The sequence below is a fragment of the Dermacentor silvarum genome, chromosome 1 (assembly GCF_013339745.2).
Source record: "Dermacentor silvarum isolate Dsil-2018 chromosome 1, BIME_Dsil_1.4, whole genome shotgun sequence".
NCBI classification, from domain to species: Eukaryota; Metazoa; Arthropoda; class Arachnida; order Ixodida; family Ixodidae; genus Dermacentor; species Dermacentor silvarum.
The window spans coordinates 443137698-443154816 of record NC_051154.1 but is presented as its reverse complement, the minus strand read 5'-3'; the positions used below and the strand labels follow the sequence as shown (position 1 = coordinate 443154816).

Genomic DNA, 17119 nt, shown 5'->3' with positions numbered 1-17119 from the left:
CCACGAGTACGCCCACCGGTCGTGACGGGCCTGGCCGCTAGGCCTAACCCGGCGACGAGTACGACCAAGATGGCGTCCGAAATGGAAGTGGTCACGTCGATGGAAGACAACATGACGTCAACGCTGAGCATCGGCAGTTTCGGCGGGCGCACGCGCATAGAAGTTCACGGAGAGGACATTACACCGGAAGACGTCGAAGGCTGGTCGGCCTCCGGCAAGCGCATCAAGCAGATCATGGCCGGCAAGGAAAACGGTGAGTCCGCCACCATTACTCGCCAGTCTAGACCCAAGACCAGGGCCAGCTTTGCTAAGAGAGTTGCAGCTTCGGTAACGAAAGCGGCGAGGATGCCGATAGATATGCCGAAAGAAGACACCAAGGTAGTCATGAGACCACGTGGCAGTCTCAACGTAGCGAAAACGGAGGCTTCAATTACCATGTCGGTCGTCAGGACGGCGGCTCGAGTAACGAAGGAAGAAGCCAAAGCAGACACCATCTGCACAAACGCGCAGCAAAACATCATCGTGGTCAGCACCCCGGACGAGAGGAGCGCCACGCTGTACTCTAAGGTCAAAGCCCTTAACATAGGAAGTAAGACATACGAAATCAACGCCTACCGAACGGCGCCGGACGGCGCGGTCAAGGGAGTCATCCGAGGTATAGCCGTAGACGACACCCCGGAGGAGATAGCCGAAAATATCGTGAACCCCTACAACCCCCTAGCGGTGGAGGCACACAGAATCGGCAATACAACCACGGTGATAGTACTTTTCGCTGGACAGAAAGTACCGAACTACGTCAAGTATGGCTCGATATTGGTCAGGTGCGGACTTTACCGCAAGCACTTTGACGTGTGCAAGCAATGCGGCAGGGTCGGCCATAGAAGAGACGTATGCCCGAATACCAACGCCAAAGTGTGCTTCGGCTGCGGAATCGCGAACCCCAGAGAGGGTCACGAACGCGAATGCAAGCCCAAGTGCAAGCTATGCGGGGGACAGCACCCAACGGGCGACAGGGAATGCAAAAACAAGTACAAGATGCCGTACGTGGTCAAGAAGCGGCAATGGGAACGCAAGATGGAAGCCATGCAGCAACAACCGGACCCGGAAAGCTCTCCGCTGCGACGAGCGTCGCCTGCCGAGAGACCCCGCGGGGAATCAAAGCAGCGCGACAGCAGCCGCAAAAGGGACGACAGCAAAATAGGCAGGAGCGCCAGTCGCCGCAGAAAGTCGCAGTCAAGGGAGAGAGGCTCCTGGGCCGACGCAGTCAAGGCAAACATGGCAGAGAAGAGACAACCACCGGCGCAAAACGCCGCGAAGAAGATCCAAGAAGTGAACGGGGTGGAGAAATCCTTGAGAGACGAGAACGAGAAGCTAAAGCGGAGAATCGCCGAACAGGACGCAACCATCAAGGAAATCAACGAGAAGCTAACGACATTAATTGCGATGCAGCAACAGCAGCAACAGCAGCAACAGCAGCCACAGCAGCCGACGCCCGCACAACAGAGAAAACAAGAGATGACCGAGGACGAACCAGAGGTCGAGGTGGACCCGAGAGCCGCGATCGCGGCAGGACCGGCTCCCAAGAGGAGAGCCATAGAGGGCGCCAAAGAACGAAAGATAACGGAGAGAATCGAGAAACATGGTGACAGACTCGACCATCTTGAGGCGACCAGCAAGGTAACCAACGAACGCCTCACCGCGCTCGAGCAAACGGTTCAGCAGATGACAACCAACATTCAGAGCACGATCCAGAACATGATAGCACAGATGCAAACACAGCTGCAGGCGCACATACAGGCACAAATGCAAAGTATGGAAGCACAGATCATCGCCAAACTGCAGCAATCATGGCCGGGACAGCACGCATAGCAGTAACCACACCACCAGTGAGAGACCTCTTGGTCTGGCACTGGAATTGCAACGGCTTTACCGGCAAGAGAGCGGTGCTGCTGCAACACTTGCAGCAACAAACGAGGAAACCAGACGTAATAATGATACAAGAAACACACAGCGAAGAGACACCGAGACTCCCGGGCTACCGGTCGCACGACAGCCCGCCGAGCGAAAGGAACACGTCCAAGGGCAAGGGCCGAGGGGTCTGCACCTTCGTTAGAAAAGGGATCACCATCATGGAACACAAACTGACCGGCAGAAGCGCCATCAAACACTGCACGATGTAAGTAATTACGGGCAAGAAGAGGAAGGAGAGCACTTTCCTGGTGAACGTCTACAGCAATTCGTCTCACGCACAACAGAAGTTCAAGGCACTACTTCACAAGGCAAGTAGAGTCGCGGGGAGCAATACGCTCCTAGTGTGCGGAGACTTTAACGCTCCGAACCAAGGCTGGGGCTACCAAAGAACGACGGTCAAGGGAAGAGAGCTGATGCAAGATGCCACCGACGTGGGACTGAACCTAATCACGGATCCGGTCTTTCCCACCAGGATCGGTACATCGGTTACGAGAGACACCACTCCGGACCTTAACTACATCGTGGAGGTCGTCGTACCGCTCGAAGGCCAAGGCAACACTGGCATAAGGAAGCATCGCATTACGGATTGGGACGCCTTTCGAACGGCACTACCCGCGGTGCAACTGGACATTATGGACATCGAACAATGGGCGGCTAACGTCGTTGAGACGACGGAAAGAGCCACCAAAGAGCTTGAAACGGACGAACGGATAGACAAGATGGACAGTCGGCTCGCCCACCTGATAGAAGCCAAGCAGTCCATAAAGGCGAGGTGGCAGAAGCAACGAACGAACCGAAGTCCAAGGAAGAAGATCGCCGAGCTCAACAGGCAGATCGAGGCTCACTGCAAGGTGCTATGCACCCAACAATGGAACGAGGCCTGCAATGAAGCCGACGGACAGTTACACAAGGGCAAAACGTGGAACATGCTGCGGCACCTCCTCGACGAAACAAAGACCAAGAGCCACCAACACAACAACCTGGCCAGGATCCTACACAAGGCAATCTGCGAACACGGAGAGGACGAGATCAAGCGGAACTTGGACGCCAAGTACCTACCGACCACCCCCACGGAAAGACACCCGGATTACCAAGGCAACGAGAACGAGACGCTAGATCGAGACATCGAGACATGGGAAGTCAGAGCTGCTCTGCAGGATCTCAATGGCAGGTCCGCCGCGGGTCCCGACCGAGTGACCAACAGAGCGCTCAAGAACCTCAACGAAGCGGCCATCGAAACGCTCACGAAATTCTACAAGTGCTGGCAAGATGGAAGGCTACCCAAGCAATGGAAAGCAGCCAAGACGATCCTCATCCCCAAGCCTGGCAGACCACCAAATATAGAGAACCTCAGGCCGATCTCGCTCACTTCGTGCGTGGGAAAGGTCCTCGAGCACGTTCTCATGAACAGGTGGCAGCGTTACCTGGAAGAATCGGAGCTCTACCCGAATTCCATCATAGGGTTTCGGAACAAGCTCGGGGCGCAAGACGCCATGATCTTACTGAAGAACGAGATCATCGACGATATGACGGCCACCAAGGACAACAGAGCCATACTTGGGCTGGACCTGCAGAGCGCCTTCGATAAAGTGAGGCACTCGGCTATCCTGGCCCAAGTATCCAGGCTAAACATGGGCAGAAAGACATACGAGTACATCAAAGACTTCCTGACGGAATGGACCACCGAGATCTGCGCGGGAGACCTGCAGCTCGAAGAGAAGAAGCTGGGCAGCGTCGGAACCCCGCAGGGCTCGGTGATCTCCCCGTTACTCTTCAACCTCGTGATGATCGGGGTGGGCAACCGGCTAGAAAGAGTAACGGGAGTCCGGCACACCATCTACGCCGACGACGTTACGCTATGGGTACCGGGAGGAAGCGACGGACACATCGAGACAACGCTGCAAGAAGCGGTCAACGCCATCGAGGAGCAGCTGGACGGGTCTGGACTGGTTTGCTCTCCGGCCAAGTCAGAGCTGCTGGTGATTCCACCGAAAGGATCGGGCAGGAAAAGAAAGAATATAGAATTCAAGTACGAGCATCCCAAGATCACGATCAAGACGGCGGGAGGACAAGTATTACCGGAAGTCGCGAAGATTCGAGTGCTCGGGCTGCTTATCGAGCGAAATCGAGTCAACGGTGAAACGGTGAACAAGCTCGCGGGCAAAGCAGCCGCGGCAATGAGACTCATCAAGAGGGTGTCTAACAGAAGAGCGGAGATGAAGGAGGAGAGCCTGACTAGGCTCGTTCAATCCTTTGCAGTTAGCCACATAACGTACGTCGCCGCCTTCCACAACTGGAGGCCGAGTGAACGTAACGAGATAGACGCCACCATACGCAAGGCGTATAAGGCGGCACTCGGTCTCCTCGGGAGCACGAGCACCGAAAAATTCATGGCGCTGGGAGTCCACAACACGCTGGACGAAATAGCCGAGGCACATAGAACGGCGCAACTCGAACGTCTCTCTGAAACGAGAACCGGAAGACAGATACTGCGGGACCTTGGACTCGAGCCGAGGGAAGGCAAGCAGTAGAATAACGTACCTATACCGGATAGCATCAATAGAAAGCTCAGGGTCTGCCCGATCCCGAAGAACGTCAACCCCGAGCACAACAAGGAGCGGAGGTTGGCGAGGGCCAGGGCTCTCGTGGACCTCCACGCCAGAGAAGAAGGCGCCGTCTACGTGGACGCGGCGGAGTATCGAGGCAGCAGCGACGCATACGCGGCTGTGGTCGTCGGAGCATCGACGGGTGCAACGAAGACCGCAGCGAGCGTCCGGACTCGAGAAGCACACCAAGCGGAGGAGGTGGCTATCGCCTTGGCCGTCTCCGACCCCGGATGCACTACAGTGCTGTGTGACTCTAGAACGGCAGTGAAGAACTATGCCAACGGTATGGTATGTAGTGAGGCCGCGCGCATACTGCGAAAGGTCGAAGACATCGGGCGCAAAAGTGCTGCTGTGATCAAGTGGTTTCCGGCCCACATGGGCAGTGACGTGTCGGAACGCGGGAACGCGAACCACAACGAGACGGCCAACGCGGCCTCGCGAGGACTAACCAACCGCGCGGCTGCAAACACGGCTGACTCGGAGTGTTGGTCGCGGTACAGTGCCAAGGACAAGATGACCACCTTCAACGAAATAGTGAAATGGTACAGACTGAACAGACAGACTATGCCCCCACCTCACCCGGGGCTTACCCGGAAGGAGGCAGTGTTATACAGACAATTACAGAAAGGGTCCCTGCTCACCCCGGTGCTAGCTAAGCACGTGTGTCCGAGTGTGTACACGAGTGACGTGTGTAGACTGTGTGCGAAGGAGAGAGCTACCGCGGCTCACATCCTTTGGGACTGTGGTGTAAATCCGAGAGAAGCCAGTGAGAAGACGACGATCCCGCCGCAGCTAGAGGCTGCAACGAGGATCTACAATCAAGAGACACAACTCAAGGCCGTCCAGCAGGTCTCGGCCGCTCTAGGAAGGCAGCGACCTAGCGAAACCGAGGATAAGGGGGGCGGCACCCCCAGGAAGGGGGCGGCGGCCCTCTCGGACCCGCGGAAGTAGCGAGGGAGCAAGACCTCGAGGAGCATAACGCACGAGACTGACGTAGTGGCCGCGTCGCGATGAAAGCTCGTCCTCCCTGCGTGGAGGGAGCTTAATCGACTCTGCAGGCATTCTCAGTAAAGTTATTCTCTCTCTCTCTCTCTACAGACCCCATCACGAACACAGAAACGATGGTGCTAATTTCCTTGCGGTAATGAGCAGTGGCTCTAAAATTCTGTCTTTTTGTTGCTCGATCTTGAAGGTATGAATATCACGAAATCCTGGCTCCAGTGATGCGTTATGGCGATCGAAGTTGTCCGCGTCGCAGTCCGTCGTTGGAAGCGGCATGCGCGAGAGGCAGTCAGCGTTGGCGTGCCATCAGCCGCTTTTATAAGAAACGGTAAAATCATACTCCTGTAAGCGAAGTGTCCAACGCGCAAGCCGGCCTGATGCATCACGGAGGATAAGTAGCCAGCATAGAGAATGATGGTCTGTCACCACAGTGAAGGGGCGCCCGTACAGGTAAAGCCGGAAGCGTTGTACCGCGAAAATCACTGCAAGACATTCTTGCTCTGTGACTGTGTACTTGCGCTCAGACTTGCTTAAGGAGCGACTCGCATAGGCGACGACGTGTTCTTTGGTGTCGACGCGTTGAAGAAGGACTGCGCCGATGCCAATACCGCTAGCATCCGTATGAATTTCCGTGGGAGCCGCATGGTCGAAGTGTCGGAGAATGGGATGGGACGTCAGAAGAAACTTCAGCTCATGAAAACGGGCGTCACAATCAGGGGTCCATTCGAAGGGAACGCCCTTCTGGAGGAGGCATGTGATTCGATACCGTGCGATGTTGGCAAATCCACGAATAAACCGGCGGTAGTATGAGCAAAGACCCAGGAAACTGCGTAGCTCTTTTACTGAGCGAGGTGGTTTGAAGGCAGCAGTCTTCGCTGGATCGTGTCGTATGCCGTCCTTATCCACTAGATGACCCAGAACCAGCGTTTGGCGCTCTCCAAAATGGCATTTCTTCGAGTTGAGCACCAAGCCTGCTTTTTCCAAGCAGTCTAACACAAGGTCGAGACGTGCGTTGTGCTCACTGAATGTGCGCCCGAAAATCACTACATTATCTAGATAGCATACGCACACTTCCCACGCATTACACAGCCCGAACGGCATCAAACTAAATTCAAAAAGTCCGTCTGGTGTCACAAATGCCGTTTTCTCCTTGTCTGCCTTGTGCATAGGAATCTGCCAGTACCCCGACCTCAAGACGACAAACGAAAAGTAAGATGCTGATGAAAGGCAGTCGATGGTATGATCAATACGTGGAAGTGGATACACGTCCTTTTTGGTGATGGTGTTTAGGCGACGGTAGTCAACACAAAATCGCCATGTACCATCTGTCTTTTTAACCAGGATCACTAGCGCTGCCCACGGACTGCAGGATTCTTGGATAACATTCTTATGTAGCATTTCGCGGACTTGATCGTTGATCACCTTGCGTTCCGATGGTGAGACTCTGTACGGCTTCTGTCGCAATGGTTGGGCAGATCCCGTATCTATGCGATGGTGTATTCGAGAAGGGAGGAAACAATGGTGGCTCCTGTTGCTGTGAAAAGTCAAACAGTCCGGCGTGTTTTACCAGAATATTCGCCACTTCCTGACGCTGGTTATTGCTGAGTGACTTGTTCACCATAGTTAGAATGGAGGAGTCCGCTGGAGGGCATGCATTAACAAAATGGCGTTCATCTGAAGAATCAGGGGCTTCTGTAAGAATGGCTAGTGACTGCACTTGATCTTCATGGTAGGCGGCAAGTTTCAGACCCTGTGGTAGTATTGCAGGTTCACTGGAACAGTTTACGGTCCATAAGCCTGTGCGTCCGTGAACAACTGACAGCGTGCAATACGGTATCAGCACATTCCTCTTGATGCAGCTCAGAATAATGGGCTCCACGGTAGCGTCAAACGTTACGTCGGTGGTAGGGAAACAGGTGACTGAAACACACGCAGCACACAACGGAGGCACTACTGTATCACTGGATACGCAAAACACACTTTCGTGAATTGGTGGGCCTTCCCTAAACGCAGCCGAAAATCTCGTATCTACACTACTTTTTCCTGTTCTGCAGTCGACAGTGGCACCACACAGTTTCAAAAAATCAAGGCGCAGGATTATGGCATGCGTAGAATGAGACAGAACTGCAAACTCCGCGTTAACTATTTGACTGCCCAAGATAACGTCCACATTGCAAACCCCGACAGGATGTAACAACTCCCCACTCACTCCACGAAACGTATCAGCCCGGTCCCAGCGAAACATCACTTTTAGTCCTAGGAGGATTTTAAATGCAAGACTCATCACTGAAACGGTTGTTCCTGTGTCCACTAAGGCCATTGTTGAAACTCCGCCAATCAGTACACAAACCTTATTCTTAAGCATACAAACGGGTGGAGGTATCTCTGTCGACATCGAAGATTGTCCAGCGACCTCACCTCCAACGGCCGCGCTGACTAGTTTTCCGGAGGTGGCGACGGGTAACGACGCCGCGGAGACGGCGAGCGGCTTGCGCGAGGTGCGGGTGGTGGTGTCAGGCTGCGATCTAATGCTGGAGAACTGTTCCGCAGCGTCTCCGGGTGCTGGCGAGGGTTGCTTCCTGGGTCTGTGTACGAGGGTGAGTACGTTTCATCAAGTGGATCGCGGTACCGCCTTGACATCGTAGATCGGTCGAACCTCGGTGGTTGACGGCGATTTCAGTACCTGGCAATGTGGCCCAAGTCTCCGCAGCCGTAGCACACAGGTAAACGACGATCGATGAACGGCTCCTCGAAGCGCTCAGCCGTGGGGGGTCGTGTGACCGAGTAAAGTGGCTCAACCTGCTGAACAGGAGGAACAGTCGGTCTGCGTGGAAACCTGCCGGAGTGAGGGTGTTCTCGTCGTTGTTCGTGCGTAAATGTGCCTTGACGAGGCCGTGGAGCTCCTCTGTGGGTGATGTCCGTGACTCATACCGACGGTTGCCACGGAGTGCACGATGCTGCAGGCGCCGTGTGTTGCGGGGAATAGGCAGCAGGTTGTTGCATGACGCTGCACGCAATTACCTCGTGTCGCCGCAGAGCTTCACGCACGATCTGCCGTATAGTGGATGAAATATCGGCGGACGGGCTCTCATCGATGCTGGAAACGGTTGTCAGATTGGCCAGTCGTCCATATTTTGGCGCAATGCGACGAGTCTTCAACGTCTCAAACGTACGGCAGTGACGTACGACACCTGAGACGGAATCAACGTGTTCCCTGCCTATAAGGAAATTGTAGACATCTTCAGCAATTTCTTTAAGGAGATGTCCGACTCTGTCTTACTGCGACATCTGTGAACTCACTATTTTGCACCGCTTGAGGATCTCTTCGATGTACGCAGTGCACGTTTCTCCAGGAGTCTGAGCTCTTCTGAGAAACGCGTTTCTGTTTGGCGTAGGAGTCTCCAAAACACTTCCTAATTTCTTCAACGAAGCGCTCCCACGTTGTCAGGGAGTATTCATGATTTTCAAACCACATCAGCGTTGTTTCACTCAGAAACAGTACGACATACTCAAGCTGAGTGATAGAGTCCCAACGGTTGTAGCGGCTCACCCGTGCGTAGTGTGTCAGCCACTCGTCGACATCTTCGCCCGCTTTTCTCGCGGACGAGCGTGGTTCCATGTAGTGTTGCAAAGGTCGAACTGGCGTTGGCCTTTGAGCTCGTACACCTGGCGCTGGCGTTTTTCCACTTCCGTCCTGAGACATGATAAACGTTGTTGGCGAGAGACCGCAAGACGGCGGCTCCGGCGAAGTCCGAGATGTTGCGGCTCCGTGGTACGTAGTGTCGTACCCAGCACACTCCACCACTCTGTTACACCAACAAAAGGCGTTTATTATAAGCCAAGTAGAGTGAGTCGCGACGGCCTTGATCAGCTGAGTGCCGATCGAGATTCAGCTCGCTAGCCACACGTCGTCTTCTTCCTCCACCCCTCTTGGATGCCCCAAATCATTTTGAGTTGTAAACCCAGAACGCACGTAGGAGTGTCATAATATGTTAAGGTCGAAGGCATAGGCAAGTCACACTATACCACAGTTCAACGCATGGACTGGCCTAAATACACGCTCCTCATGGAGCAGATGTGTCAAAAGTCTCAGAACTGTGTACCTGAAAACATCGAGGAGCTAATTAATGACGCTGATCAAAAGGCCACAAGCGTTTTTAGGCCTATTCCGAAATTTTCTGAATTCGAAGCGGAATTGGAGCGCGTCCGAGCAATTCGCCGTCGCGCTGAACGACGCTACCGGCGCACCCAAGTCCAGCTTCGACTTTAGGGATTCGAGACGCATACAGAAGAAGATCCAGCGTCGGATCAACTTACTGCAGTCTCTAAGGTGAATGATTTTCTGTGATTCCCTTGACCCACATAAACCCCTGTCATATATATGGAGGACGGTGCGCGGGCTTCGAACATTGCCGTAATAACGCCACCCCTTCAAATGCCTGGCTCTATACCAAGGTCGCGGATAGATCAACGTAGTGGAGGACTCTGTTTGAAGGTTGCCGGTAAACCCTCCTCGTTCACCGCGCATGATCCCTATAACCTTCCCATCTCGAGGGATTCTCGTATGGACAATCTGTTTTCCATCGAGGAGTTGCAAGCGGCATTGGCAGCGCGCAGGCGTTCCTCATGGCCTGGGCCTGACGGGGTGACGTACGCAGCTCTCGCCAACCTCGGTCAAACAGCCCGGCATGCTCTTCTGGACGTGTACAATTCGTGGCGTGAAGGAGTGGTTCCTACTGCATGGAAGTCCAGCCGTCTTGTGCCTCTGCTCAAACCAGGCAAATGACCTCTAGACGTGGCGTCTTATCGTCCCATTGCTCTGACCAGGTGTCCAGGAAAAGTGATGAAGAGGATGGTGCTCGCACGTCTGGAGTGGTATCTAGAACGGTAGGAGATATACCCTGACGCTATGGCAGGATTCGGACGCAGACGTTCTTCTATAGACACTGTCACAGATATTGTCTCGTCGGTTCAGCACGAAAAAACCCTAAAGAGACTGTCAGCGGCGATGTTCCTGGACGTTAATAGCGCTTATGACAACATAACTCATCGAGCCATGCCAGACGTTTTGGGCGATGTCGGCCTATGTGGCCTTGCTTTTCGATGCATACTCAGCTATTTCAAGGACAGGTCATTCTTTGTGCAAACAGAGGATGGTGTGACATCGCAGCACAACACCTACCGTGGTGTACCACAAGGTGGAGTCTTGAGCCCCACTCTATTTAATCTAGTGCTCATCGACCTCGTTCATTCCCTTCCGCATTCCGTCCATGTGTCGATCTATGCGGACGATATATGTATTTGGTCATCAGGAGTTACGCGTCCCAGGTGCGCGCCAGACTCCAAAAAGCGGCCACAATAATATCAGGTTATCTTCGAGCACGAGGTCTGGACGTCTCATCAGAGAAGTGCTCTATGGTCGCTCTCACGCGCAAAGGAATGAGACAGTATGTTGTCAAAATTAATGGACAGCCAATCATCTACGAGAAGACACATGGTTTTCTAGGAGTGATAATCGATCGAGACCTCTCCTGCAGTCCTCACATCTACTACCTAAAAAAAGCTGGCCATGGTAACCCATGTTCTCAGATTTCTCGCGGGAAAGTCATGGGGTACATCTGTGAGGGTGATGCTCCAACTTCATAACGCACCCTTCCTGGGTCTCCTACGCTATAGCTCACCTGTACTTAGTTGGACCGGTAAGACCAACCTCCAGTCTGTGCAAGCTCAATCTCTGCGAATATGTCTTGGCCTTCACAGGTGTGCATCGATGGCAGCAACAATAGCCATCGCGCATGACCACCCCAGTCGACGCTTTAAGGATGCACATCAGGCACTTCGCCCGACTTCCATCGCATCATCTCGCCTCCCTTCCTGACGGTTGACCTTGTTCACCGTTTAGCAGGATTATCGCTGCCAACCACGGAACATTACAGGCGAACTTCACGCCTGCCGCACGACCATCTCCACCACTGTGGTGCCTGCATCCAATCCAAGCCCTTCATGTAATTCCCGGTATCAAAAAGAAAACGGAGATGCCGTCATCCGCCCTCAAACAAACCGTGCTTTCATTAATGCATGAAAAACACAGAGAACGCACCCACGTTTACACGGACGGTTCTGTCTCCTCCGAAAGTTCGGCGGGAGCACTGGTAATTCCCGTGAAATCTTTCACCAGTCAATTCAAAACGTCTCACATTACATCATCGACGGCTGCAGAACTCGCAGCTATCCGTGCTGCTCTTGAATTTATTGGTCCCAAATCATCACAGTCATGGTCCATCTTTTGTGACTCGAAGGCAGCTCTCCAGTGCCTGCTGTCCCCTTTCAACCACGGACCTAACGCACAATTAGTCGCAGACATCCAACTACTTCACCATCATGCAACCGACAAGGAGCACAATATCATCTACCAGTGGATACCTGGTCACTGCGGAATTTCGGGAAATCGCAGTGCGGATGACGCTGACCGATCGGCTCACGATGGTGTCCCTATTGTATCAATACCACTGTCGAGAACAGACGCAGCCACAAAACTTCGTTCCCTCGCACGCGAGCATACGCAGACTGTGTTCCAGTGATTTCAGCGACGCACGCCTCCACAGATTGGATCCACGTCTGCAACTCCGTCTTCCACCAAGGTTACCAGGAGCAGAAGCAACACTTCTGTGCCGCCTGTGGCTCGGCGTAGTATTCACGAACGCCTATTCCTTCCGCATTGGAATGGCTGACAGCCCTGCTTGCGACAACTGTGGCTGCGAGGAGACAATCAAGCACCTCCTCTGTGATTGTCCCCGCTACAATGTGGCAAGAAAAGTGCTCTTATCTGCGCTTGAAAAACTGGACAATTGCATCCTCACAGAGGAAAAAAGTGTCACTGGTCTAGACGGGTTTCGCCACTCAAGGCCTTAAGGGCTCTGCTGAAGTTCTTAAGGGCTTCTGAATAGTGCGACCGGCTTTGGACGTTGTAGTGCGTAGGGTCGCGTTATTGCGCGAATTTTCTTACTTTCTTTTTTTATTTGTTTCTTCTATCACCTTTTATTCCCTTTACCCTTTTCCCCAGTACAGGGTAGCAAGCCGGTATTTACGCTGACTAGCCTCCTTGTCTTTCTTTCCCTTTCTTTGTCTCTCTCTCTCTGCTTCTTCGACTTCTCCCAACGTTCCAAACATTGTGCAAAACTCCTTCAAACCAGGGCACTCTGCCCCAGCTGTGGGCAATGTTGACAGTACGAAGAAAACACCATGACAACTTTGACGGCATGACGAGGACAGCAACACAGCGTTGGTGGCGACATGGCTACACTTCTTTGGCTCGCATCTAAGGCAGAGATGAGTCGCCTTTGTAGGAGGAGTGCTGAGAGACAGAGAGATAGAATAATGGAAAGGTAGGGAGGTTAACCATCCTGGGCCTGGTTGGCTACTCAGCGCCGTGGATTAGGAAAAGCGGCAAGAAGACGAGGGGCCCGAATTTACAAAGCTTTTCGTTCATAAGAACTGTTTTCCATTGGCAAGGCTCCTTCTTTGACTATATGTCCAACATTACGATTCTCTTTGAAATGATTTTTCAAACAATTCTAATGGAAGAGCATTATAATGAATAGGCTCCGTATTCACACAAAAAAATTATCTTTCGACATAGCTGTTTGTTCGAGCAGGTACAAGCCAAACACAATCTAGGACATAAATAACAAACGCGCCCTGCCAATCGCAAACTGTTCTTTTGAACCAAAAGCTTTGTGCATTGCACCAGTTTTTTTTTTCCAAACGCTGTTTACCAGTAATCGAGTGCTTCTACTGATAAAATGTCAAACACCATTCAGCATTCTTGAGCACCTGCTCTTACGCGCAGTTCCGGGGTAAGAATTTTTTTTAATACAAGCCTATAGTTGTCCATTGGGGCAGAGACAGAGAGCTGACAGGAGAGATCCATAGAGCCACCTTTAAATCGCAGAATACAGCACAGCGATTGGATGACATTTGACTAACCTATCAGATAGCGTTATGGACGGCGACAACTTCTCGCCTTGTCGACGCCGTGACGTGAGAAATTTTGAACTTTCTGTAGATTGATGTCGACGGCATAACTACTGCACCAGTGGAGCTGCTCATATTTTAAGAGTCATCTATGTATATTTGTATTTGGTCGGTGTACTCGTCGGTGTAACGCATAGCCGCTTGCTTCAGTGCGAACACAGGTATGTAAGGCTCCATAGCGAATACTGGAATGGAGAGGCGCGCTTGTGGTTGCCGGAGACACCACTAAGGAGCCGGTGGGCTTTCTGCAGGTATGAAACCACACGGAAGAGTGGAGCGGCAGATGGTTACAGTGCCTACAATGCGATTACAAGACGCATTGTCTTGTCTAATTTCGAGAAGATATCAAGGCGATGAGACTGAAACCGATAATATTGCTCAAGATGCGTTAAACACAGATCTAAGTGGAAATACGTAGTGAAAGGAAGGACCCTAGCAATGAAATTTTATTTGTTGAAGTTGGCTGTTCCTGTTCCGACAATTTACGAAGACCATTGCTTCAGGTGCTTGGACTCGCATGAGCTCGAGTACTCGAAGATTTCCCTTCAGGATGTTTGACAGTACTAGAGGGCTGTCGCGCGAAATTTCCCACTAGGAGCGCTCTCTAGGTTAGAGCAATGTACACCTGAATGGTGCTCTTGTCTTCTAGCGAAGAAATTGACAGGGTAAATTGTTTAGGTGACTCTTCTTTTGGTAGGCCAACTGAAGACCCCAGGCGTTGCTTCGGTCGACATAGATGCCTAAAGAATATATGGGTTCTCAGAGGTTGGTGACTGATCGATATAGGATAGGATGTTCTCGAGCTTAGCGTCAAGGCAACTAGCATGCATATTGCTGTTGAAATGTTGAGGCCTTGCCTGTGGAGATATACGTCAGCGTTGTCATCTTTTGTAACCCTAAATCAAACTTTGAGCAAGTCAATCCTCAGGTCCGGGCGCAGTTGTCATCCGCGAGAATCGAGAGAGTGTTTCAGGCAACGATTCTTAATCTAGCCTAAGCACAACAAGGTTGAACAAACCTACGCTTGTTCGCTGCACTGATAGCCGCACAGCAAAGGACTGCTGCATCGCGCCAGCTATGCTGAAAAAGTGTAGTGCATGCTGTTGCCTACGAAATAGACGCACAGGCCAACCTCCGAGTCTACATTGAACACACAACAAATCTCGCACAAAGTGTCATGCAGCGGACGATGCGCAGTAACTATGTGGTTAGCACGTCCGGCCCCCAATTGTCAAAAAGGCGCAGCAGGCTCCGCTTAGTTTTGCGATGCCGCAAAAAATGGGGCAATTTGATTTAAGAACCAAACTATGTCACCGCAATATGACTGCTACATGGCTGCTGACTGCTACAGGACTAGTGAAAGTAGTAAGAACGAGCTGTGCAAGCCCGGCTTAATCAGCGTTGGTCCCAGTTTGCGTGACCTGCACGGTCAAAGGTTTCTTGCTCGTTTCGGGGGCCCCAGCTGACAGTACGCTTGGCGCTTCCTCTGGAGGTGCTACCTAGCTGTTTGCGTTACTATTTGCCATGGATGCAGCATTCTTGATGCGTTAGCATTCTTAGGGTACTTCACGCACTTTCTAGAAGCTATGTATCTATATCTCTGTATGTTTGTGTCGAACCGTTTTCCTGCCAACCCACGAATGGTTAGACCATGGAAAGACCAAAACGAAAGTCAACGGTCGAATGGCTAGACCATCGGGCTCTTGTGCTGAGGGAACAGGATTCGAAACCAACCATCGGGCAAACTTGAGTTTCCCAGTACATATGTGGCCATGTGTAGTACATGTGTGCAGCTCTTCAACGAACACCTTTCCCACCGACATGGGCCAATGTAGATGCGGAACTGTGTTGCACTGCTGTTCAATGAAACTCTTTGACACCGACTTGGAGCACTGGGTATGTGCCACTCGGTCTGTGCTTGTCCCTAATGAGGTGTATGCTGCTCTTCAATAAACGTCTTTGACGCCAATTTCGGTAACTAGATATGTGCCTGGGAATGTGGCGCTCGAGAATATGACGAAAAATATCCTTTAAATTTCTCCGATGCTGGGCGGAATCGAACCGACGTCACAAGCGTCCCCATGCAGGGACAGCAACCAGACGCTTTAGCAGGTTGCGCCACCAATGTAAAGGGTATGTACCGCTTTCCAATGTACGTCTTTCAGGCGAACGTTTTTGCGACTTGCACCATGAATGCATTGGGTGTGGGGTGCTCTTCAACGAACATCTCGCCAACTTGCGTCACTGAGTAGGTGCGCGTGCGGCAACCTAGGGAACAATTCTAAGCGTTCGCAGGCACCGGCGTGCCAGGCTACTCGTCTCGGAGGCCCTGTGCGGGCTTCTAGGCATTGCCACGAGATGGCGCAACTTGTCCAGAAAAGACGCGAGAGAGAGGATCCCTGTTGCCGCGTGATGCGTTTCTCAGCGCTCGCACGCACCGACGCGCCATGCATTTCTGAGGCCATGCACATGTTTCGTGGCGGCGCCGCTAGATGGCGCCTAATGCTCTTAGGGAAGCGCGAAAGAGGAGTCCCGCTGCAGTACACGCTTCAGACATAGCTTGTTCCGACGGTGGGAATACGTTGGGTCGCTATATTGATTCAATGGTAAACGTATTACTGACGACAGTCATCGTGAGATGGGTTCTGTCGAATTTCTTGAAAGGACAGATACGTGCCCGGTTGTTATGAAACACCGATGAACCAGGCGCTGCCCTGCGACCCTATCAATCAGAAATCTAAAATAAAACTCTTTAAGGTACAGACAACATGTGATCACAGGCGGTCGCCGATGGACTGTTTAGAAATTGAGAAAAATTTTTGCTTGTCTTTTGACGTCTTCGTACGTTTGTCACTATCAATGAACGTTTCAATCGACTGGTGCGAGCAGGGGCAGTGAGGAAAAGCCCAAAGAGCCAGAATTGTTCATGCGTTCCATGCCTGCGTCTCTAAGCATTTTGACGGGATCGTGCGTTTGTGTGCATCAATAGGTGGTGTCCACATCGCACACCTATAGCGACGGCCCTCTCACTTTTGCGAAATTCAATCCCGACGGCCCGGCTTTTGCTTACTACTGGCGCCGAAGGAGCGCCACGGCCGTCTTGCTTTGAACATCACCTATGAATGTTTCAGTTGTGTCAAGATGCGAGCTGCCACAAGCGTGGGAATGTATGCTGACGTTTTCAACATGAAACCACGCCAATCCAAGCCACAGACATGGCGAGCCAGGTTCGTATTGTATAGGAGTGGGTCCGCGTTGGTGGCTGGGCATTCACCCCTAGATATGAAAGACCAATCTCAAGAACACCACTGACTGAGATAAACCCAGAACTTTGCTGGCGAGTGGAGACGAAGGAAAGAAAAAGTCTACAACAAAATTAATTTAACGTGGAGGGTAAAAGCGTGGCAGAAATTGCTACGCGGTTTTCCTTAGGCGTGTAGGTTGGGCGCCACCATTTCGGGTCGCGACATTGATTTCGCTTAATTCTAATACCTGTAATCTGTGGG

At 52.1% G+C, this 17119-nt stretch overlaps 1 protein-coding gene and 1 pseudogene across 1 annotated transcript; both read left to right on the top strand.

The window, feature by feature from the left end:
- The first annotated feature begins 69 nt into the window (after nt 1-69).
- LOC119448930 (uncharacterized) lies at nt 70-2018 on the top strand. Its single transcript, XM_037712139.2, has one exon. The coding sequence runs from the start codon at nt 70-72 to the stop codon at nt 1867-1869; it is 1800 nt and encodes a 599-aa protein (XP_037568067.1). The 3' UTR covers nt 1870-2018.
- Nucleotides 2019-2690: 672 nt separating this feature from the next.
- LOC119455408 (uncharacterized) lies at nt 2691-5651 on the top strand (annotated as a pseudogene).
- The last annotated feature ends 11468 nt before the right edge of the window (nt 5652-17119 follow it).